The 26,186-nt window shown below is 45.1% G+C and overlaps 1 protein-coding gene across 1 annotated transcript in view; it reads right to left on the bottom strand.

The window, feature by feature from the left end:
• The window catches only part of LOC119456949 (neurogenic locus notch homolog protein 1-like), a 218,918-nt gene extending 193,106 nt beyond the window's left edge, over window positions 1-25,812 (bottom strand). Inside the window, exons 1-7 of the mRNA XM_049669151.1 lie at window positions 25,620-25,812; window positions 18,694-18,825; window positions 16,371-16,484; window positions 14,452-14,583; window positions 13,079-13,186; window positions 5,968-6,033; window positions 2,446-2,577 (exon numbers count right to left, since the gene is read on the bottom strand). Coding sequence (XP_049525108.1) covers window positions 2,446-2,577; window positions 5,968-6,033; window positions 13,079-13,186; window positions 14,452-14,583; window positions 16,371-16,484; window positions 18,694-18,825; window positions 25,620-25,719 — 784 coding nt within the window. The 5' untranslated portion in view covers window positions 25,720-25,812. The remainder of the gene's footprint in view (window positions 1-2,445; window positions 2,578-5,967; window positions 6,034-13,078; window positions 13,187-14,451; window positions 14,584-16,370; window positions 16,485-18,693; window positions 18,826-25,619) is intronic.
• Window positions 25,813-26,186: the final 374 nt, after the last annotated feature.

Below are 26,186 nucleotides of genomic sequence, written 5' to 3'. Positions count from 1 at the left end.
GTTGTCAGGCTAGCTCCGGTCAGCCCTGTCAGTGGTGCTGGAGTGCCACATATTTGCCTTGAGCGAGGCGCTTACCGGTAAAATCGCGTACGACTTCGCCGTGTGCTCTGCTTGCAAATCGTATCCATAAATAAACAGCGTTCCTCGCAAACACCAAGAAAAGCTCCGCTCAAACCGATTGCGGCAGTGCGTGAGATCCGCATAATCGTTTTATCGGCATGATAAAAAAAGCTATGTGGGCGCTCAAATATGGAACCGGCCACTCCTTGTCACATGAAGAGGCAGTGTTTTACGCACATGCTGATATATGCTCTTATACATAGCGCTAATACTCTTGAACACGTAACATACATATCACACAGTTCCACTGTTGATCACTTCGATTCCGGCTTAATTCTTGTGACCTCTTTGTATTCTATAGGTTCATGTCAAAAGTTGTCAAGTCACGTTTCAAGATACTGACACACCTTAAACGGCGTGAGACTTCCAGACCATGCTTTTTATTGCTTATGGCTTGTCCGTGCGGCCAAGATTTTTTACAAGCAAGCCTTGATAACTACAGCTGCACGAACGCTGATATCGCTACCACTTTTATTTTTGGGATTGTGAAAGCTTCTTGCTATTCACTCTGCTTTCTACTCTAGATAAGCACCAGTATCTCACCACGAATGTTACTGATATTTGATTACTGTTTCGCTACAACTTGTGAACTGAACTCTTACTTGTACAGACTCCATCGACGAGCTGTTCATTTTCCGCGCATTTGCAAACGACTTCTGTGCCTTTCACGGAGCAGGACTGGTCTGATCGGCACAACTGCTTTTCCACGTCACTGCAAGAACGAACTTTGGATAATTCTGAAAAAAAAAAAAACAACAAATTCTTACGATAAATGTCACTAGAGAACATGTAAGGATAGCAGAACAAATACGGGCAAAAGTGCAAATTAAGGACGCGCGTATTTGAGCCAGTCAGTCTGCGTAGAGGAGCGAAAACATCTGCTGGCGAGGAATAAAAAGAACTTACAATAAAAGGCTGCCTCACAAAAAAAAAAAAAAAAAAACTAAGCGGGAATTCTACCTCATTCCAAAATATAAGCCCTCTAATGCGGATACCTTAATTAAGTCTTGCTCAGTCTTCGGAAGGCTCCTTGAGGGAATGCGAATGTGTGGAACCAAAAGAGCGCAGGAAATGAGACGTATATCAGCGATGGCAAAAAGTATGTTAAATACTTCGATAGTAACGTTTCTGTGGGACTTGCCTTAAAACTGTCCTGTGTAAAGGAGGAGGAGGAACAAACTTTTATTTAAACCAGCAGTTTAGCTGGCTGGGCCTGGGCCTCCCACGTGGGGACATCGAGGTCTTGCCTCTTCGCCGCCTCGCAGGCTTGCTGGGTAGCCCAGAGTTGGGCTACCCAGCAAGCCTGCGAGGCTTGTTGTCCTGTCCTGTGTAAAGAAGCGAAGAATTTACAGCTAAAGAGCGGCGAAAAACTGCAGACTCATTGCATCATCTACTTATGCGGACCAGACAAATAACCACATCAAACTTGAAACGGCGGCGCAATATTGGGACAAGGCACCGCAGGAATGGGCCTCATGGTCTGCGTGCGCCGACCGTTCAAAGAAATTTGAGAACCAGCTGCGAATCACATATTTATTTCGTTGATAGACAATAAAACGCAGGACATGTCACCGATAATGTGTTTGCATGCGCCTTAAGCGAAGCGTTATGGCACAGTCTTTACTATTTTAGCCGTTTTGTTCTCATTCTTCCAATCCCACCAGAGTGTCGAAATATATCGCAAGTATACAAAATAAGCTTGCTGGGAAACCGTACCATTCTTTGATAAGTCGAGCGATGCACAGTTAGACCGAAGGAAGAGCAATAAAACTTTTGGAGTATGCTTAAGCTTCGCCTTTAAGAGTGGAACGTGATAGCTTTCGAATATCCCTGACAGCTTCTTACGCTTCCCGCCAACTGTAGCTTATGTAACCGTGATGTTTACCGGGAAACGCTGGCGGCGAACGCTATGCACGAAGGCGAGCTTTCTGGTAGAAACGCGGCCTCTTGCATGGGCCGATCTTCTGTTATTGTTTCGCACTTATAATATTTCAGTCTGAGGCGATTTAACATCAAAGGCATGCGCTGCCGGTGTTTTATTTCGTGACATTTGTTTGTGAGATGTGAGTCTCAAAATTTCGAGGAATAACTTTCTAAAGAATGTTAGACAAGGTATGAGCAACTTTGGAGATAGAAGACTTTAGTGCCGTATAGAATACATAGGGCAATTTTCGCTCACGAGACGCCGACTACGGCGCCGACGCCGACACCGGATTTTCTTTGGCAAGGGGCCCTTAACGCAATCGCGTTAATAATCTTCGAGGTACATTAGTGGGTACACTTGGGCAACATGACTCCAGTCGGCGGCATTTAATCGCCTTATACCTGTGCACGTGACTCCATCGTCGGATAAAGCGCTTCCCTCTTTGCAGTTGCACTCGTAAGGTTTCAGCGCATCGGTCGTACTCCTGCACCCGTGCGGACAGAGGAGCCTTGCTTCGTGCGCCATACACGCATCTGGTTAGGAGAAAACAAATCGTGGAAGTAATACCAATTTAGTACAGGATACGATTATGAAGTCGTCAGCGTTATGCCTGCTAGTGCATTTTCTAAAGTAAAAAAATGAAATAATTGGATTCCTTCCCACAAGCACTGTTTTCCGTAGTTTGTGACACTTTTTATACGCGCGGATACAACCAACTAAACTGCAAAATTACGCTCAAGTTATTACCAAGATACTTCTTAAAACAGATGAATATGTCCGGTTTGCAACCCTGCACTGAGGGAGGGATAAATGGAGGACAAAAAATAATTACTGTGATGGCCCTACTTCAAATAACGTACCAGCTTTGCTAAAAGGGTGATTTTAAATTTTTTATTTATTATTTTATTTACAATACAATACAATACAGTTCCTTGCTATGTCGCGTCTAAAAAAAATTGGCTGTGGCTTAACTCAGTTATGCCTGGGTGTGCGTACCGAGAGGTACGGTTATGCCAAACTCTTTCGGAAACGTCCCACGCAAATCCAAAAGGATCGTCTGTAAAGTCCGTTTGGAACATGCGCGTCACACTTGAATTTTCAGCCAGCCGAATCACATGGTCCGTCACACGGCGAGCCTTCACGTCCTCCAACTGCGTTGTATCGGCGGCTAGGCACAACGCTCTCCGAGCTGCATCACTCTGCCGTCTCTGTTCGATACGCCGAGTACGTTCTTCTTCTGTCCCCGCAGCTCGTTGCCTCCTCCTGGTTTCATTCCGTTGTTGATCCGCGGCCCTGGCACGAGATGCCGAACTACACGACGAATCATCCTCATCTGAATGCACTCGCCTGGCCGCTTCGTACTTACGACGCTTCTCGAGGCGTGCGGCTCGTTCTTCTTCCGTCTCCTCGGCTCGCTGCCTCCCCTTGGATTTGTTCCGACGACGAAGCCTGGCTTCTTTCAGTCTCTCCGACTCACTTTCCATATCTGCCGACGAATCCCACCAAGCCAGCCCTTCTATATATACGATGCAACGTCGGCAACGCCGATGCAACGCCGGCGGTTGCTAGGCAACGGCTCAGCTCGCGGTTTCACCGGCTCCTCCTCTGACGTCATGCCAGATGGCGCGGCGAGCGGCGCTGCCAGCTGCGGCGGTTGCTAGGCAATGGCTCAGCTCGCTGTGCGGCCACCGACCACAGCGAAACGGCGAGAATACGGCCAATGTAGCTCTCGCTACAAAAGAAGCGTTAACAAGGAAAGGGAGGAATATAGGGTAAGGCATGGAGGAGGTTAACCAGATGGCAATATTCGGTTTACTACCTTAGCTTAGGGGAGAAGAAAAGATATATAAAAGGTTGATAAAAGATAAAGGAAGAGTACATGAAGCGTACATGATCAAGGTGGGCACAACTCAGACGCGATTAATTTATCTGATTTATTTATATGGTTCAACGTCCAAAAGCAACGCTGGAGGCTATGATAGACGTTGTAGGGGAGAGCCCAGGATTAACTTTGATCCCCTAGGGTTCTTTAACGTGCACCTAAACCTAACTACACGGGCGCGTTCGCATTTCACTCCTATGGAAATGCGGCTGCTGCGGCAGAGCATCGAGCACGCGACTTCGTGCTCCCTACTACAAAGACACTAAATCAAAAATACGCTGACGGTGTGGTCGTGCGCCCAGGTAGTTGTTTGAAGGAAGCGCATCATCATATGGTGCTGAAAACCGAATAAGTCGCTTTTGAACCTTCTGTGCACGAAATGATGGCAACTTTTGTAAAGCATTCATCTGCTCAATGGATGTCATCACTGCATTCAGTGCACCTGCTGTGTACGTACATTGTACTTTGGGCCATGGTAGTGTGCTGGTTATTTAAACACACACAGAAACGTGTAATATTGACCATCATGTAGCATGAATATGACCTGTCTATCTTCCACTGGGTTCTCATTGCCCGGTGTGGTGTGTATCAGGGTAGGGGCAGCCCACGTGGGCTCCTTGATGATCTCTGTCATGCTCAGACTGACTGCTGACTGCTCAGAGAACTGAGCAATCAGACTTTCTGGATTATGTCTCCGATGTGCCCTGAACTTCAGAGTAGAAGGGTAGAAAATGTGGTGGATGTAGAGGCCTCCTTCCCAGCAACCGTACTCTTCCTGGAATACCGTCAGTGGATGCGTCGGCGGCGCCGTACAATTTCAGCGCCTTCTCTGTGTGCAGAATTTTTCCTGACAATTTCTTTGACCATAGTGAACTCTTTTTTAATTTCAGGGCAGTCTGTGGAAGTAGCGTCATGAGAACTGCGTGGTTCTCCGCCCACGCCACTGATCTTGGGTGCACCACCTTCGCGGGTCTGTTCTACAGGCACATGTTGCAAGAAAGTGGTTTTGGAATAAATGAACGAACCGTTTGTCGAAAGTGGCCGACGTTGATATGGGGTGGAGTCATCCTTGACGCAGCGTATGTTCCTGAGGCGGCCGATGTGCGCGATGTGGACACCTTAGGTGGAAAACTCTATAAATATCGGGAGGTCTGCGTTCAGTATATCTATATGTCAGTATCATGGATAACGCCGGATATAGTGCCTTGTCCTTAGGTATTAGACGCCGCACTTTGATCTTGCCTGGTGGCGTTATATTTCTTAGAATACTCATCGCTCTCTAGTTTATAACGTCAATGGTCAGAATGATTCTTCTGGTTTGAATTCTGACGTCCCTATTTTCACCGGGAGCCATGCTTTCCCCCAAAAAAGAAAGAAACACATCACTTTATTTGCCAGTGCATTGCACACAGTAAAGAAATGCATTCCCTTGGACTAATTTTTTGTGCAGGAAATCGTTTCTAGTACGTAGTACATATATGAGTGCGTCTGAAGTTTCTGTAGTTTTTTTTTTTTTGCACTACAAGGCTGTAGAGTGGCGTTCCCAGTTTTGCAGTGATGAATTCACAGCCCATCGATATACTACGCCGGGCTCGTAATCTTCCTCAGGAATCAGCTCGATTAAATTTGGAAGACCCTTCTAGTAGAAGCGAGGACATCGAGTTTTACTCCGCCTAAAGTGATGATTTCTAAGTCATATGAATTGGAGACGTCCTTGTGCCACAAGGCCAAGAGAATAGTTTTGAAGGCATCATCGGCATCGAGCGTGTTTACATTGAAGCCAGTGCCTCAACATAGGCCACCTAATGTAGTTTATGCCACAGGAACTTGAACAGAAAAACTCTATATTTTTATTGAACAAGAAAAGAAGTACATTCAAAGCTACTGCAGTTCGTCTGAAAACCATAACTTATCACAGAATACGCATTTCATGAAGCACTTAAGCCTAATTTATTTGCATACCTCAATGTTTTCGGTGTCATTCCCCTGAAAAATGCTCAAAATTGGACAGAAAAACTAGACAAAATACGTTTAGTCATACCAATGCATCCCTCATCCTCATCCCAGATGGTACCAGGAGAACAGTACGTGCCTTCTCGTGGCAGCTCTGAAAAGAAAAAGAAAGAGAATGAAGGGCTGCATTGCTGTGGCAGCTAACAGTATCACGGTCTGCTCGACAGACTTAAGGTTTCCGGTGCCAACTGACAAACACCGTAATCACATCATGCGAGAGCCCGTATAATTGTGCGCTGCTCCCGATCTGAATTTACAAGACCTATTCGCAGAAAAACACTCGTATGGTCGAGTGATGCGTAAGTACACCCGGTAATCTAGTTAAAGCAAGCACATTGTTTCGAATACACCCCATTTATTTTCAATGAAATAAGTTGTGAATTTAACCTGGGAGACCGCTTTCATAAATATGTGCGACGTGCATAGGTTTGAGCAACTGCGGGCGGAAATGTAACGTTCGGACGCTGGCATACCACCTTTTACAAATTTTATTGTTAAAATGGAAAGTGAGGACATCCACCCTATCGTAGCAATTGCTACAAAGGAAACCCATACGGGTTCCTCGAAAGAAAAGCCTCGCAGTTGAAGAAAAATTCGTCCTGGTCAGGGACTCGAACCCGGGACCACTGCCTTTCCGGGGCAGCCGCTCTACTATCTGAGCTAACCAGACAGTTAGCAGATGGCAGGGCGGCTGCACCGGAAAGGCGGTGGTCTTGGGATCGAGTCCCGAACCAGGACGATTTTTTTTCAACTGCGATGCTTTTCTTTCGAGGAACCCGTAGGGGGTTTCCTTTGTAGACATTACTACGATAAGGTGGATGTCTCATTTTCCATTTTAATTACTTCTCTCCACCTAGTGGGTTTTCGGTGAACTATTACTTCAAATTTAATCTTGTTTCTATATATTTTATTATTTTTGTCATGCAAGCATCGAACTAAGAGATTGAAATTTGGTGATGTCGAGCAAGACTCCAGCGTGTATATAAAAAAATGGCCGTATATTTGCTTGCTTCGCTGCAAATGTCGTCGAAAGACGGTAGTCTTCGGCCGCCCCTGATACGTAACACCATCTCTTCTCCCCCCTTCCACCCCTCACACTCTTCCCCTCACTCCTCGAATGACGGATGCAATGGAGGTTTTACTGAATTCAATTCAAATTTCCCGCGTTCACCCTGCTCTCGCGCCATCTGTTGGGACCTTTTATTACTGTTGGCTTAAAGCCGGCTACAGAGCCGCGGCTTTAGTCGGCTTGTTTTTAACGCGTAGCGTCTCTTCGACACCATTTCTAACGCGTCGATTTTTTCATTTACAGCGTTTCATTTTTCATTTCTTTCTGTCTCTCTCTTTCTCTCTATCTCTGTTTCTCTTTCTTTCTCTCTCTCTCTTTCTTTAAATGTCTCTCCCTCGCTCTCATTTTCTCTTTCACTCGCCCATAGCAAGTTCTGTTACAATCGTTGGTGCAACGAAATCATATGGTTCCCATAAATGCATGTTCTATAAGCGTGGTTGCGTCTTTCTATTTGCGCCCAAGCCCAGCGCTCGACCGCTGGCGCCGCCATGCGCTGCTCGCGCGTACCATGTCGCGCGTACCAACCCCGCCGCGCGCGTCGATTCAGGCGGCCGTGCTAGCCGCCGCCGTTGAAACGGAGAACACGCTAGGCTGGTGGTGACTAGACACCACGGTGTAAGAATAAGGAGAGGTGCTGACACTCTCCCCCCAACGCGCGCGAAAGCGCCGCTCGCTCGCGTCCAGATTATGTTCGGCTTGGTTGCAGCTGGTTCGGCGCCGTCGTAGAGGGCGCTGCGGTATGCGGTCCCAGCCTCGGCGGGAAGGCGCGTGCTTCGCTGTCTTTGTGCGCTTTCTGCTTGCATGTGCGGCCGTGCTGTTTTGAAGGCACACTTTTTGTTCACGCGCCTTTCATCACCTTGTGCTTGTGTATTGTCTCCACGGGCCCTCAACAAAGGTGGAAGCGGTCTTCTGAGAGTTTGAAATGGGTAGAAAGTGCTTCGTCACAAACTGCAATTCTGGATACCGAACTTGTGCGGAGCGTGTGCCTCTATTCAAAGTGCCGTCCGACAGCGGTCGTCTAGAGCAGTGGCGCCGTGTAAATCTGAGGGCAGAGCGAACTCTAATGCCTACCGACCATGTTTGCGCCAAGCATTTTTCAGAGGATATGATATCGACGGCATATTACGCGGAGCTCGATAAAATGGTGCTACTTGACGCGCCAAAGAGCCCTGTTCTGTCTGCAAATACAGTTCCCACCTTATTTCCGAACTGTCCAAAGAACCTCACACGGTCAAATAAACCTCGAAAGCCGCTGCGGAAGAGAGAACCTCCTGTGTGCCACAAAAACTGTTGTGTCCACAGCAGTCTGTGCAAATTTTGCTGCATGTATAAGATATATACTGGGTGTCTTAACTATCATGCACCAAGATTTAAAAATATGAAAATGTCGCATAGCTGGACAGAATCAAGGCAATGGTGTCTGTCGTCTCTTGGAGATACTCAGATTATTTTTTGCATTCCGCCTTATTAAATAATTATTTTCATAACTGATTAATCAACTTTTCTAATGCTATAATTAGATAAAAAAGTGTGAACGAGAGAATTGCACAGCAACATGAAAGATTCCCGATACAGCTTTTTGTTGCTCAATACGTGATACACAAAAGTGTTTTCCGAGCGTGAAAGAAACCCGCGAATAGACTCCAAATTGCCTCGAGGCACTTTGCGTGTATTCGTGGGCTTCTTTCACGCTCTGAAAAATACTTCTACGTAGCGTGTATTGAGTAATAGAAAGCTGTATCGGGAGTCTTTCATGTTGCTCTCCAATTTTTTCATTGAAACTTTTAATATAATTATAATATTTGAGAAGTAGATTCATTAATTAAGACTAATCATGTAATTAGGCCAAATGTAAAAGATAATCTCAGTATCTCCAAGGGCCGGAAAACAACATTACCTTGGTTCTGTTCAGCTACGTGACATTTACATGTTTTTAAATCTTTGTGCACCCTGTATAATACTGCTGATTTCTGTGCAGATGTGTGCCTGATTTACAAATTTGTGCCATCCTGGATACTGAATGTTCTTTACAATGCGCGTGCGGTGTATATTACACGCTTGCATGTTTTTATTCAACATTTTTGCATTGTGGGAGTGTATCAGAGCGTAAGCTTCTGGGAAGGCTATCCTCTATTAAAATTATCGAGCTGCTTCATGCACAATTTTTTAATTATTCTGTCTTTGCAAAATAAAAATAAAAAGTCTATGAGATTATTGTGTTGGGTATAAGTGTATTTGTGGACACGCTGTAGCATGCATTGTCAAATACGCTTACATTCTCACATTCTCATATGCAATTTAAGAAAAAAGAAAGTCACCTCTTAGATCCTGCAAGAGTCACTCGCTCCCCAAACGACGAAAGCCAAATGAATAATATACACAGTCTATGTTCAGTGGAATTGAAATAAAAAATATTTTCACAAGTAAACTGTATTACTGATATTGTAATCTAAGATAAAACGCTTGCCTTCGTCCTGCCTGATAAATCATCTTTTGAAAGATTTCTTTACATAGCTATGTGCTTTCTCATCATAGGTTCTAGCCATGAACACCCACTTTGCTCTAGTGCGTTGCATATCGCAAGCTTGCGCCGTTTCATTTCTTAAATTATATCGCGCCCACACTGAATTCGCGTGACGATGCTTGAACGGTTTTCTGAGTTTGAATTTTCCGATGGAGTCACTATTTTCTTCTGATCGAGGGGTAGCACGCGGGCTTACGCTTTCATTTTTTTATGCTTGTATGCATGACTAGATCGGCCGCAACAAAATGTGCGCGCGAGCGGAATGTGAGTGGGCGTTGAGTGCTGCCCGATCGATCCGTGTTCACGTCATTCACGCCCTGCGCAATATACGTTCATGTTAGCAAAGCATTCAGCCTGGTACACTTATCACCTTAATCTGAAATAACGAATTTCCTTCGCGTTTTGAGTAATACTGGCGCCACTATGAACGAAAATTTAGCGGAGGCAGAGGAATGCCAAGCCGCCGGCGCCGCTAAGCTGGGACCGCTGGCCGCGGCGCCATCTATCTGCTAGCAGCAGAGCTACTCGGTGCGCCAGCGCGCGGCCGAACATAATCTGGACGCTCGCTCGCGCGCAGTGTCAACACCTAAATATTCTTCCACCGTGCTAGACACAACTGTGGCTGCTGTTAAGGGATCGATGCTATTCCTAAATAAACGCATCACTGTTTTCATGATCCAAATATAATCTCACTATCAGGGAGGGAGCATTCTACTTGACTGGAGCAGTTTTTTTTATTTGGGGTGTTGCTACGTTGCGCTCCGCAACACCGCAATGACCACCGCTTCGCGTCGGCGCCCGGCACCGCGGCTTCTGCGCGGCACCGGGGCTCAACCGACCGTGCCACCAAACAGAAAGAGAGAAAAAAAAAGAAAATGGTGATAATAAGAAAAAAAAGTTTTTAGCCAAGGCGGGATTCGAAGTCGCCTACCCGCGGTGCCAAAGTGAGCGTCGTAACCACTAGACCATACAGCCTTTTTTTCTTTCATTATTGCCTTTATTCAATTCACACAGAAATACGGTGCGCAATGATACCAGCCCATCAAGGGCTGAAAAGGGGAACAATCAAAACTCGGGCATGTACATCAGCCCTTCTAACCTAGGAAGCCAGTCTGGTTCGGATTCATGAAGTTTATGCACTTGAACCACGCTTCCACAGCATGTATTCATGCGCTATTGCTTCCTGGGGAAACACATATAGCTGTCACCTCTCGTCTATTCAACACATACAGAACCAGGCCATTCGTATAATCACCAACAGTTCCTTTTACTCAGATGCTCTCCCGCTTCTTAAGGTTAACTCTATTCTACCTGTATCTGGCTTGTTTAAGTATCATTTAAGTATTATCTTCTTTAAATAGCTTAAGAAACAGCTTGCTTACGATTTTGTAGACTTCAACTTACTTACTTACTAATACCAATTCCAATAGGTTTGTGCATAACAACAACTTTCTTCTACCTAAATGTAGCACCAACTATGGAAAAATAACGTCCTAGTTTTCAACGATAAAAATATGGAATGACCTACCACATAAAAACATCATACCACTTAAAAAAATATCATAATTGAATACATTCAAACATGAATTGAAGTGTTTTATTCTTTGTAAATAGTTTCATGCCCGATAATATACTGTTCTGTATAATTACGCGTGTTGATATAGGCATTTCCTTGTTTTTTGTATCTTACCATTGTATTGTATTTTGCGCGTTCTTTTGTCATCCTTCAACGTTGTTAATTTTGCTGCTTTAACCCATGCCTTGCATACATTTTTTTAAATTTGAACCGAGGGTCCCGTTGCAGTCTTTGACTTTGGGACCCTCGTCTGTATAGTATCGTTTACATAATCATTGTATTGAATGGATAATAAACTGAAACTGAAACTGAACCATATGATTGCGTTCGAGCGCCTCGGCGAAAGAAACCACATAGAAACATGGTACGCGCGATCGGCGCATGGCGGCGCCAGCTGTCGAGCACTGGGCTTGGGCGCAAATAGAAACACGCACCCGGGTTCGAATCCCGCCTCGCCAAGAAAGTTTATTCATTTATTTATTACTCTCGCTCTCTGTCTGTCTCTCTTTCTTTCACTATCTGCACCTCCTCTCCTCACGCCTGGTTTTGGCCGGGCGATTGAATCGAGTGACAGGCAAACAGATAAAGTTTTTCGTGTTTAGGTAGCCCTTGAAAGATCTGTCAGTCTTTAAAAGACTGACAGATCTCACAGTGCCGTGTTCAGCATCGAGACACAGCATCGACACAAAGCTCATGTACCAGTAGTCTCTTCTATTTAACGCCTCAGCCTCCAATAATTAAGTTTTATTAACAGTTTATGTTGGTTTCAACATCAACATCAGCCTTGCCGAACATCTACTTAACACATGCTAAATTATCGGCAACCATAAATACTCATGAAACTAACATATCTATCTGTGATTGTTGGACTGCCTTTTAATATGACGCTTTTTTCCGCTGACCATAGACTTATGGTATCGAATATCCGGTAACCACCGTTTATTACCCGTACAATAATTGTTGAATGTCCTAGAAGGTTCTCCTTTATATGTACTTTGAACTACATGTACACTGAACTACATTGTTTTCCTACATATTAATGTTCTGTGGCATTGTTTCTGTGCCGTTGCTTATTTGTGCTATACATGTATCCACTCCTCCGATTGCCCTGCTAAATGGCTGCAGTATGTAAAAACAAACAGACAAACAGACAAAGAAATAAATAAACAATAAATAAACAAATAAATAATTAAATAAACAGATTCTTCTTTTCTGGGGTTTTTACGTGCCAAAACCACTTCTGAATATGAGGCACGCCGGAGTGGAGGGCTCCGGATTAATTTTGACCACCTGGAGTTCTTTAACCTGCACTATAACGCAAGCACACGGGCGTTTTTTCCATTTCGCCTCCATCGAAATGTGGCCGCCGCGGCCGGTATTCGATCCCGCGACCGCGTGCTCAGAAGCGCAACGCCTTAGCAAACTGAGCCACCGCGGCGGGTAAATAAATAAATTGCTTTGTTCATCAGTGCTTCGCTGTTGGGCCCTCATTAAATGTTTGCCTTTAATAGCCTCCTAAGCAAAAATTAACCGACAATTCCGATGCTCTCGAATGAGAAATTTGAGCGCAGTTCTATACGTGTTTTCGTTTCGCGATATACCGTATTGGCTGGCGCGGACAATCTGTCTCGTGCGGCACGTTGCAAACGGAGCGAAGTGTGGCGCGACTGCCTGCGCTAATCTGGAAATCGCGAGAGCAAGGGCGTGGTTGACGCGTGGCCGCGGTTCACAGCAGCCGCCGCCGACAGACCTCCCAGACGACGCGCGCTACTCTGGCGGCATCTAGTATCCATCGTCGCCGTACTACGCTTTTCTTCTCACGATTTCGCCTATACCCTCCTCCGCTTTCCGCATCGTGGTTCCGCTGCACCCTCCTCTCCGCTTTCCTCCGTCGCGTTTTTCATCCGACGCTCGCCGCCGGAACGGGCGTCCTAAGATCTGTGCTCTTAAAAAAAAAAAAGGCCACTTACTCGAGCAATCTTTTGGATCCCAGCCTTGGCAGCAACGGGAGTCTTTGCCGAGCAAGTTTTTATTGCAGAGATACAGGCAGTTGATTCCGGGATGCAAGCAAGTAGTGGCTGCAATAAGTACGCGAATTGAATTACACTCCGGTACTATCGTTGTCACGTGTATTACACAAAAGGGGAAGTGAGCAATGACTGATGCTTAGTACGTTTGTTTTACAGAGAAGCTGTATATATCTCTCGTTGGTCGGAAAATTTTGTGGCGTAAAGACAAAACGCCGGGTTAATAATTGAAGGCAAACAACATATCTTTCTTTGCAATCAGGTTGTACAATATACAAGGTGTCCCAGCTATCACGCAGCACGATTTAAAAAAAGAACGGCGTTACGCGAAGCAAACCTAGTGCGTATTGTTTCTAGTGCAGTGGAGTAGCCGCCAGCAATTTTTTTGTTACTGATATTTAATTAATTAATTGTAATTTATTATCTAACTCGAGAAGTACTGTCCTAATTATCAAAGTGTCAATGAGAAAATTGTAGAGCAACATGAAAAACTTCCGATACAGCTTTCGGTTGCTCAATACGTGCTACATAAATGTGTTTTTCCGAGCGTGAAAGATGCCCGCGAATACACGCAAAGCGCCTCGAGCGGCCAGTCGCGTGGCAATTCAGCGTGTATTCGCGGGCTCCTTTCACACTCGGAAAAAAAAAAGTTGCAGTGGCTTAGCTCCGCTATGCCAGGATATACGTAGCGTTAGCAAAGGTTCAGCTGATTATTCTTAGCTTTCCTGGTTGTCTAGATTGTCAAGGATTAGCTTGATTGTCATGCTTACTGCTGCTCCAATGACACACACGCGGTATACGTATTATGTGGCGCATGTATATAGCCTTCTTCTGTTCATTCCTCCTACGCTCAACCGCTAATTTTCAGGCAACTACTTCGGGATCCGATGAGTCAAGCTTCTCCGTTCTCCTGCGCTGTTGAGCAGCATTTGCGCTCTCCTTCTCCATGGCTATACCACACTGGCAAACGCCAGTCAGAAGCGCAGCGGCTCCAGCGCAGTGTCAGACGGCGACTGCACAGCGAGCGCGCGCCGGCGCCAGTGCGTCTACCACGGCTACGACGTCACTCCTCTGGAATGCGCAGACCGGCGGCGGTGAGTCGCGCGCGGCGGCGGCGGAGTGCGCGAGAGGTGCCGGCTCCGGAGGCTCCGGTGCGCAAGCCGTGTGACATCACTGATCCTTGCGCATGCGCAGCACGGCCCTTGATGTGCCGCGCGAAACGGGCTTGGCTAGGCCAGTGTAGCTAACGCTACAAAACACATTTGTGTACCACGTATTGAGCAACAGAAAGCTGTATCGGGAGCTGTTCTACTTACGAACGCATTTTCCCTCTTTTTCGTCCATTGCTGACCATTCGCCGCAGTCGCATGCAGGTCCCTGTCCCCAATTACTGGGCACTTTGGCACGGCCTCCTTTCCTTTCACAATCTTCACGAAAGCTCCGTTCCACTGAAAAAGATGAAGGTATACATTATGAGAACAACTAAAATGTAGAATTGAATTTATACACCGCGTAAGAAACTTAAATTTTGCTCTCGAAGTCGCATAGGACTTAGCCCGAAACAACGGTTCGCGAGCCTTCGCAATTGTTTTATTCTCTATCACGATTTACCTGGACCAGACCACAATTACATTGAATAGCTTCGTTATCTTGAGCTATATGGGCACTTCCAAAAAGCTTGTTGTCACAAAGCCCTCCGTTTTCGCTGATATTATGTTTGCTGTCCCGATCAGCACGGGAGCCTTTTCGTCATCATAATCCATAATCAGCAGCAGCATCATTATCATCTTAGTTTATGCCCACTGCAGGACGAAGTATCCTCCCTGTCACCTCCCTTTACTCTTCTTTAGCGTGACCTAGCTCCGTCGTATGCCTGCAAATTTCCTAATGTCAATGCACCCTCTGATCTTTTCCCCGTCCCTTGGCACCCTCTCTGTTACACTAACAGACCACCTGTTATCTGCTCGGTGCATTACATCTCCTGTACAATTCCATCTTCTTAATCTTAACTAGAATATCAGCTATCCCCATTTCCTCTCTAATCCACACCGCTTTGTTCTTGTCTCTCACCGTTACGGCTATGGTTTTTCGTTCCATCCCTCGTTGCGCGGTCCTTATCATCTTATCATGTTTCTTTTTTAAGCTACATGTTTCTGTCCCATATGTTAGAGCCGGAACAATGCAATGATTACACACGTTGCTTTGCAAGCGATAAGCGATAAGCCGCCGGTAATGCCTGAGCTATGCGCCCCAGCCCATTTTTATTCTTCTGTAACTTCCTTCTAATAATGCTGGCCTCCGGCGACCAATTGAATTGTACTCTCGTACACATTCCAGATACTCACTGCCGACCATGAATTCTGGTTATCTTGGAATGCTATTGAACGTTGCATTAGTCTTCCGCATGTTAATTTTGGGACCTACTTTTACTTTTTGTCGGCTAAGGTTCTCAATCATTTCTACAACTCATCACCAGCGTTGCTCAACAGGATAACGTCATCTGCGAAGATCAGGCTGCTGAGATTCTGTTAGGAGCTTTTTGTGACTGGCTATATCGAGTTAATTGCATTGAGAATACAAGTAAAAGACCCAAAGTACTCCTCATGCTAAGATACCTAAAATTTTCATGACTGTAATAAAAAATGAAATGTTTAACTAGAGCAGACTAGGTGCGCTCGCACAAGACGAAAAAGTAGTAGGTAGTGCCAACCAAGACAACGACAGAGGAGGCGAGACACAGAAGCACTTGTGCATCTCGCCTTATCTGTCCTTGTCTCCTTGTAGCACTATTACTCCTCGTAATGCAATATTTATCTCTTAATAAAAATGAGTACTCAATGAGTGGTGATAGAAGCATCTATGGTCATTAGCTAGTTGCGGATTCATATAATTGATACATTATACAATGCGATCCGATTGAAAAATATATAAATACTATATACATTTTTTACCACATACGCACTTTATATTTACACATTTGCTAGTAATGTTACAGGGTGCACTGCTTACAGAGGAAACACTTTTTCAAGCAAGATGCAAGCTTCGTCGGGGGTTTTCGTTCAGAAAGTAAATATTAACATTTCGCAGAGCAGTACTTCGCATTTTCGCGCCAGCAAATGAGATACTGTAATGGTAGTGCTGATTTGCCATTCGTCTAAAGCTAGGGAGGTAAAGCTAGGGCAGGGAGGTTTTAAGCATGCACCTGTACGGGCATGATATGTGGGCCGTGGCTTACCTTCGCATGTTTCGGTAAGATTGGAGACGTGGTCACAGGAGCAGGTGACGGTTCTGGTATCTATTTGTGTACAATGGCCGACAACACACTCTGTGGTCTTGCAAGATGTCTTGGCTGAAACAAGACAGAGAAAGACGCGACGATTTAAAGTAAAGTTAATCTAAAACTGCCTCAGTATGAAAAACTGCTAAAATAAGTTACATCAAACTACCACGTCACGTAATGTCACTGTCATTGCACAGTCGCTATCGGTTGTTTTTATAGCTGAGGGAAAGGCAGGGAGGTGAACCAGGCTGAGCCTGGTAGGCTGCCCTGCACTAGGGAAGAGGAAAAGGTGTTTGAAAAAGGAGAAGAAAAAGAGAAGTTAGCACTTTGCACTGTTACACACACAAACGTTCATCGCTGAGTTAGTTAAAGGCGCTCATACAGGCTGGTGCATTTCAAGAAATGCAGCAGTGCCTTTGTGGCCTTGCACATAGCAGACGCCCGAGCCCACGGGCCCAAGATCCTCTCTGTGAAAGGCCTGTCGTCTAAGTGCCCCAAAGCTGTCCGAAAGGCACTCCTCTCATCTTCGTATACGGAGAAGTAACACAGGAGGTGTTTGGTCGTTTCTTCTTACTTCTCTTTCTCTTGCCACCGAGGCTCACATTATACGTGACGTCACTCTAATAACCCATTAAAATTAACATGCCAAAGATGGCAAGGCCCCCTTTGGCAATAATCGGTCCACCTAATGAAGCATCGGCGCGCCTGTCTTCACCTATGTTTGACCAACAACTTATAACATGGACAGTTTAACACTGTCCAACATATTCGAAAAGTAAGGGGCCCTTGGTGATAAAAAATATATACATTCTTTGGTAGAAGATTTTATTGGCAGTTTTAGTTTCTTACGAACCTACTTCACTTTTCTACGTAATCGCCGTTAACTTCTAGGCACTTTCCATAACGTTGCACCGGCTTCTTTATTTTCTCTGCATTGAAGTCCACCGCCTGAGAATGGAACCGGTTGACAACGGCGGTCTTGAGTTTCTCGTCATCTTCAAACAGTTGTCCACCAAGCCACTGTTTCAAGTGCAAGAAGAGGAAATAATCGCTAGGTGCAAGGTTGTGACTGCTGATTTGGTGATCTAAAAGTTTCTATCCGAGATCTTGAATTTTCTCCTTCATTCCGGCAGCGGTGAGAGGATAGGCGTTTTCATGGAGGAGGACTATTCTGGGCGACAGTTCACCGCGCCGTCGATTTTGGCTCGAACGCCTCAGTTTGGTGAGCGTTTCGCAGTACAGGCCAGTTGTAATTGTTGTCCCACGTTTCATGATATCAACCAAATGAACGCCGTTTTCGTCCCAGTAAACGGTAGCCATCATTATCCGACTTGGGTATGGAGATCGCTTGAATTTCTTCAGTTTTGTTCAAGATGAATGGTGCGATCGCATTGACTATGGTTTTGTTTATGCATTGGTGTAGGATATCTACGTCTCCTGGCCTGTAACATTGTGGGAAAAGTTGATGATCTTCGTCTTGTCTATAGAGGTCTGAAAACGCTGGTCCGCTTGACAGACTTTGTGTTGGTCGGTAAGTATTTTCGGTACCCACCTTGCACATAATTTATGATACCCGGCTTTTACGTTACAATCGCCTGAACAGTGATGCGTCAAACAAGAGGAATTTCATCAGCCAAACCACTAAATGTCAATCATCGATCAAATCGCAGTTCTAGGTTCACGTGCTGAGCGATTTTATCGTTCCGAATACTGGGCCTGCCACACCGCTTTTCATCATTTCCATTTGTGCGGCGATATTTCAAGTCTGGACACCATTGTCGAGCCTTTCCTTCACCCTTTAGTTTAAGTGCTTAAACAAGGCACAGTTCCCCATTAATTTGGGCAGCTGGTGATCCTCTTGCAGACAACAATCGAATCACAGCATGCACTTGGCAAATGGTGGGAGCAACAATTTTCGCAGAAATTGTCGTCTGCATTCACCAACAAGCAGACTGCTATATATATTGAATAAATAAATCAATCAAAACAGGTAATGAAAACAATAACTTCATTGCCTTCAAAAACAATCAACAGATGGCGTTGCATGTGTCAAACTTCGTTCTGACCAGCCAATATTTCAATATAAGCAAGCGGCCCTTACTTCTCGAATAAGCCTCGTAAATTAGAATTCTGAGATGTAATTTTGAGGGAGCACGCATTTTTAGCGTGCGCGAAGTAGTCATAGAAAATTAAGGAGCATGTGAATAGCAACATATACTGTATTGATTTGACGAAAGCTCATAGATGGATATATGCAAGAAGATGAGAAACAACTTACGCAGACAGCCTCTTTCGGCGGCGTCGAAGTACATCGTGTTCTTGGGGCATTCGCAGAAAAACATGTCGCGTGCGCCAGGTGACACTTTGCATGGTACATTGCAGAACGTGTTACCAAAAGATTCACATATACCTGTGAAGACAAAACAATGAATCTTGAGAATAAACTACAGGTACTCATGTGCTCATGTTACAATGCGCAAGATAAATGACTCCCCCTCACATGTGAGGTATACTTAGGGGTGAGAAAAAAACAAAAACATAAATGTTAGATGTATGTAATTTAGCCAGAGTTCCTCAAAATAGGAATTCCTGTACTGACACTGAACTTCAATAAAGCGATATTACTTACTACGTATTCGGAAAGACTTACCTTAGTTCTATATTTATTTTTTGGTTGATCGCAGCATCACGTGGTAATCAAGATGACTGCTTGAGCTTTTAGATCGCTGCTCATTGTAAGCCTTTGTAATCGCAGACATCTTATTAAAGAATTCTCTCCTTTCTATAATACGGACATACTGAGACGCATAAAAATGTACAGGAAAGCTCCGTGAATGTTACTGCTAGGACATTTATCATTGCCTAAGGTGAATAATCAACCGAGACCACCGCAGGAAGAGCATTGTTTGCCTCTCCTTCCATGAGCTAAAATTTCTACATGCTAAACCTTGCCAGGATTGTAAATAGGCCTAATGGTAATTTATTATTTTTATTTACCCAGAATCTGGCGCCCTTGGTGAATTTTTGCTATAAGTTGGGAAATTTGTTGTGCGCCATATTGTAACTATCGAAGTGGTCATCGCTGCAGCATTGGTTTTTGCCTCACAGATATTTTCGGTAGGTCACATTTACGAGAGGTACCCGGTATTTTGGTCGAAACCTCTGGAATTGATAGCCGCCATGGCAATATACTCTGCTTCTGCTGGCCCAAACTTATTCTCTCTGACAATACTGCTGCATTGTTGTACTTCGCGTCTACATGTGCACCGTTAACATTATTTAATTCCTGAAGAATTAGGTGATGAGCATGCTGTTTCGCCAGGCGAAAATAATGGTGGCACATCTCAACAAATCTTAGTACCCGAAAGGAAGTTTGGCGAGCCTCCGCTATTTTTAAATCACCTGCTGGTGCACGTGGTACCTCGAGACATACATCCAGACTTCTGGCCAGAACTCGGTCAAAAGCTTCTACCGAGGAGCTCTCCAAGGAGATTGTGAAGTACCGGGGCGGTATACCTTATTCTTTACCTTATGATTGCATAGTGCACGCCAAACAGTGATACCACTGCTTCCCGGGAATCTTCCCTTTTCATCGCTTCCCATTCTTTGAATATGGCAGCCAAATAGAAAAACAAATCGTTCACCTTTTTGCCTGTGCTCTGTCGCCTCCAATTCATTAGGATTACCCACCACATAAACGTCTATAGAGTGTCCTTGCAATCAGGGACGTACGGTCATACGCTCGGTATACAAATTGCGAAGTATCGCAGAGGGAACAATATCCATAAATCACCGACCGTTCGAAGAGTACCTGAGAGTTCAGGGAACGGTGCAAAGTGCGTCTGCGTTCAGTATTTATTGAGAGAGTCGATAGTGTTGGCCGACCAACGTCGAATAAACAGAGCCTCGTTCTGACGTTCAGTGGACACCTTTTTCAGTCTTTTCAATATTCTGCAAGTCATCTGCTAAGTATATATGTAGTTATGATGGGATTGAGAGAACTAAAACTCTAAAATATTGGCACGAACAGTGGCCACTATTTCATATTTTTCATTCTGCGAGGCGCAATGACAAGCACGAGCGAGCAACTTGCAAAAAGTGGCGCTCCCTTTTACATCTGTGAAAATAGCATGAATCTGTAAGTTAAAGGAGAACGCGACAGCGGCTGCTAAGCCTTCTCTCCATTATTTCTTGCAACTATGCACCCACCAGCTTGAAGTGCATTTTGCATAACTAATTGGCGACTATAAGGCTCATAAACGTATAATGGCACATGCAATTCTATGTGGTTTAGCTACTTGATTTTGTATTTGTTGTACTTTGCCACGTTTGTAATCTTTTCATACATTTATTGCTCTTTATGCCCACCCCCCTCTATAATTCCCACTGCCTTATATTGCTACGGAACCGCCGCCGCCACCGTGTGGCTACATTGAGGAGAAGGAAGACAACGGGTTCCCGCTTGATATAGCGCGGCCATTTTGGCCTCCGCTATCTTCCCTGTAAATAAAGTGTAAATAGCCTTGGGCATCAGTTACACGTAACAATATTGAGAGTACTGAAATAAATAAATAAAGACAGAAGTAAATAAATAACCCACAAGATGCCGTCTTAGCGGAGATGTTGGTATACGTATCGCGAATGTTAATACTAACAGAAGGAAACAATAATATGCTAATTTCCAATAAAGGCAAATATGGGGCTTAACATCCCGTAACTGCAGAGTGGGTTATGAGGGAAGCCGCAGTGGAGGGCTCAAGGTTCACGTAGACCAGCTGGAGTAGTTAAGTGCGAACTCAAAACGCGGTAAGCAACCGTTTCTGCATTACTCCACCGTCGGAATGCGGCGGCATCTGTCGGGATTCGAACCCGCGACCTCGTGCTCAGCAGCAGAGCGACATGGCCACAGAGGCATCGGGGAGTGTGGCGTTCTTTAGTAATCTCTTGAGGATGAAGAAGGATGGCGTTAGCTACAGACGCATAATAGCACTGCAAGTGCGTGCCGTCGACGGCTTTCCGGCCAAGCGTCTGCTTTTAACGTGTTCAGGTCTAAACATACCACAGACTTAAATGACTTGAGCGTGTTACGTATCCCTAACATAACAAAGTGCGATAAACGAGGTGACTAGACGAAGCGAAATACATCCACTCGATCAAGTCCACTGCACATCCACTGAGCAGTCTGGGCTTATTATGTTCAGTGACTGGCAACAATTAGTAAACCTTTTTCTAAATTTCACCACTCCTTTATCAAAACTGTGTCTCTAATAGCACAGTCACACGCTCGCTGGCAATGGCCATTCAAACCAAAAGGCATTGAAATCGGCTGCTACGTGGCTCCTTTTCGCAAGCCCGCGAAAAAAAAAAACTATGTTGTTCATGAGTTTTGATGGCCATTGTTTTCAATGGTTATTGGAAGCAAACGTGTTACTGCACATATAGAAAAATTCAACAGGTAGCGAACATCTCCATGAAGAAAATTTAGTGTCCGGGTGAGAAGTCGTGCATCGTCGCCCAAGTAGATGTTTCACGTTTTTACACGTCAAGGAGAGCCTCTTGTTCTTAGGAACATTTTCAGCAGTCTAACAAGCAATATGCCCCGTCGCAATGACGGTGACATAATGAACGAACTTGCGTATAGGCAATGTAATGTTGTGCAGCCACACCGGCGTTCGCGCTGACAGCGTGCGAATACGTCGTATCCTTTCATTGCAGACAGAAGTAATGGGAGAGAAGGAGGGAGGAGAAAGCAGCAGTTTCTAAATTTATTTACCTGCTTTGCCCTGAAAGTTACAGAATGTTTTCAGTCAATCAGTGTCTCGACTCATACAATCTTTGTCATACATGATACATATATATATATTATTAAGGTCCCGCATAACAGCATGAACTTAATAGAAAATTATATATTCTGAAACATTTCAGAAGTAACATTTCTTTGTCGTCTTTAAGGCCAAGATGACAACTTCATTTCAGGCTCAATCGTCTCTGAGGCTTATGTATGCGAATATAAAAAGTGGACTGTACGAAGACGGGAAATGCGCGCCTGTATAATTGCACTTCACCATCGATAACCGTATGTCTTCAATTACCTTCAGCTATGACAATATTGTTTTCACTCGTTGATAACGAACACGTGAGGTTTAAAAAGTATAATGCAGGTCAACGCAGGAAAATATCATATAATGAGGAATTTGACACTCCATTTATGAGGCAACTATTATTTCCTTCTCAATTGTTGCTATTTCTGGATGGATAAAGCCTTAAAATAGAAATATTTATTCTGTATCAGTCTACATCACATTTTTCTTTGTTATTCCAAGCTTACAATTGCTTTGTCGAACGTTTATTAAACTTCTGTTATTTGGTCGACACAACCAAATGCCTACTTCTTTATTCTTCAGAATGCATGCATCATTGATATTATTAGCCTTTTCGTTCTGGCTGCTGGGTATACATAAATATGCCCTTTTGTAGCTGAAGATTCAAGCGAGAGCGAAATTTTTAAATATGAAGCTCTATTTTTCATTCCATGTGTTACAGGGAACGTTACTTTTGGTTTTGTTATTGAAGTATATTGTAGTAAGCATATTGTATTGAAGTACTGAAGTGTATGGTGCCCTGTGCCTGCCTTTTGAACGTCGCTATTGAAAATGGCAAATAAAACTTCGATGGGCTAGAAGTTACAGGTTGAGTGATATTGTGAACAAGAACAATATCAATAACAGAACTCCGAAGCAATATTTTTGTAACTTGTTTGGGCAGTAACCAGCGTTTGTTTTGCGGTCCTGTACAAAGGGTTGGGGGCCAGAGACCGCATTTTGTTAACTTTTGACTGGTTGCTCGGATGATCTCGTTTAGCTCTCGCAACGATGCCCGGATGTTATCGTTTGAGTGCCCGGATAACAACTCTGGCTTTTGGCTCAAGGTCACTATAAGGTCACCGACAACGGCAGCAAAAAGCGTTTCATGCTTAAAAATTCAGTGCCATTCCACTCTGTGAGGGTGGATGACCAGCGAAGCTGTGTAGGTGGTGATTGACCTCTTGCTTGCTCCGGTGAAACGTTCCAAGTTTGCCGGATCGAGGCCACATGGACGGTTCGCATTTCTTTCCTACCTCACGCTCCTGGTGGGCAGCACGCTTTTAAAGACGGAAACGCCAATCGCAGCGCGCGTACTATCGCTGACGCGCTCACGGGGCTGCCAGGGTGAGCCAAATGAAGATGCAAACATGAGTTCCTGCGGAAAGCGCGTTGTGGCGCACAAGTTGTTTACGATCCCGAAGGTTAAAACGCCGCCATCCCAACGTTTTCATATCGCACGACAAGGTGACGCGACGCCGTTCGTATAATTGCTGATCCACATCCGTCTATCCACTTTTCCGCGATCGCCTGGACAGACAGACAGACAGACAACAGACAGACAGACAGACAGACAGACAGACAGACAGACAGACAGACAGACAGACAACAGACAGACCTACAGACAGACAGACAGACAGACCGACAGACAGACAGACAGACAGACAGACAGACAGAACAGACAACAGACATACAGACAGACAGACATACAGACAGACAGACAGCAGACAGACAGACATACAGCCAGACGACAGACAGACAGACAGACAACAACCGACAGACAGACAGACAGACAGACAGACAGACAGCAGACAGACAGACAGACAGCCAGACAACAGACAGACAACAGACATGACAGACAGACATACATACAGACAGACCGACAGACAGACAGACAGACAGACAGACAGACAGAGACATACAGACAGACAGACAGACAGACAGACAGACAGACATACTACAGACAGACGACAGACCAGACAGACAGACAGACAGCCGACAGACAGACAGACAGACAGACAGACAGACAGAGCAGACAGACAGACCAGACAGACAGACGACAGACAGACAGACAGCAGACAGACAGACAGACAGACAGACAGACAGACAGACAGACAGACATACATACAGACACACAGACAGACAGACAACAGCCAGACAGACATACAGACAGACGACAGACGACAACGACAGACAGACAGACAGACAGACAGACAGACAGACAGCAGACAGACAGACAGAACAGACAGACAGACATACAGACAGACAGACAGACAGACAGACAGACAGACAGACAGACGACAGACAGACAGCAGACAGACAGACAGACGACAGTACAGACAGACAGTACAGACAGACAGACAGACAACAGACAGACAGCCAGACAGACAGACAGACAGACAGACGACAGACAGACGACAGACAGACCGACAGACAGACACAGACAGACAGACAGACATACAGACAGACAGCCGACAGACAGACAGACATACAGACAGACAGACAGACAGACAGACAGACAGAGCAGACATACGACGGACGGACGGACAGACGGACAGACGGACAGACGGACCGGGACGGACGGACGGCGACGGACAGACGGACAGACGGACAGACGGACAGACGGACAGACGGACAGCCGGACAGACGGACAGACAGACGGGACAGACAGACAGACAGACAGACAGACAGACAGACAGACAGACAGACAGACGACAGACAGACAGACAGACAGACAGACAGACAGACAGACAGACAGACAGACAGACAGACAGACAGGCTGAAAACGGCAGAAGTAGGCAATTGCTTAACTGCTATAAAATTAAACGAGGTTCCAGTGGGGGTAGTCCCGAGTCAGCCTGTAGATTGCTTCGAAGGCCCCGAGAGTTTTACACCATATATAAACTGCCCACCTAAAAGTGACATATACACTTATTTCATTACTGCGAATGCACTGGCAATGTGATGTTAACCTGAGCGAGAAACATTTCAGCTATATTTTCTTTTTTTGCGAGCTATGTTATCTGTTGAATTTCACCTGAAATTTTGTCGCACTCTTATGCCTGAGGGAGAATCACCACAATATATTATTAAACATCTTTGCTGATTTCCCATAACTTTATCTGGCGCTCAACAGTAGGTAACTCAACAGCAATTCACGCTCCTCATGAAGGGCATACATTCCTGAATGACTCACAGCCGCCAAACCTTTAGTAGCTGGCTTCTACGAAGAGCATTGAGTCATTCGTTCACATATCCCTGTTTCTGCCATCAACTTTGGTATACACTTCGCACTTGGCTATCTAGAGATACGTGCTCTGTTTGCTGAGCTGACGTAACTCACCGGAGAGTTGTTGCACCGTCGTCGATGTGTTCGTATGGATGTTGGCCGAAGTCCCCGTAATCAGACAACCGGCAGCTGCCAGCGCTATGTGGAAAAACATCGGTACTTCGCCGAATGGTGCCGATTCCTAGCGTTTTCCGTACGGCTTGCTGCTACGCGTTCCTACTGCCGAAACACGCGCCGTTAAACGTTTCTGGCAGTCGGTTGTTATCGATGTTTCTTCAAGTTTATTGTTCTTTCTTTCTATCTCTTGACTACATCGTCCATCTCCAGACGCATGGGCATTTTTTTCGAGTATCGTGCCGATAAGTCCGTTCGTGTACTGAGTATCATCTCCTACATGTCACAGAGAGTGCAGATCTAGGCCATTGGAATTTGTACCGGCCAGGGCGGACAAAGCAATGCGTATGAGTATAGTAGGATGTCTCATTCTTATCACGTGTGAAAAATCATTTTTTTTTCTGATAATGTTCGCAGATGCTCTGTTAGAGCATTCCAATGCTGATGTCACCTATAGTTCATTGACACGTGTGGGGTGCTAACCTTACATCCACTGCTCAATACACA

Source organism: Dermacentor silvarum, chromosome 6, assembly GCF_013339745.2.
Source record: "Dermacentor silvarum isolate Dsil-2018 chromosome 6, BIME_Dsil_1.4, whole genome shotgun sequence".
Lineage (NCBI taxonomy): Eukaryota > Metazoa > Arthropoda > Arachnida > Ixodida > Ixodidae > Dermacentor > Dermacentor silvarum.
The sequence above is the reverse complement of the archived record's forward strand: the minus strand, read 5'-3'. Positions and strand labels throughout refer to the sequence as shown.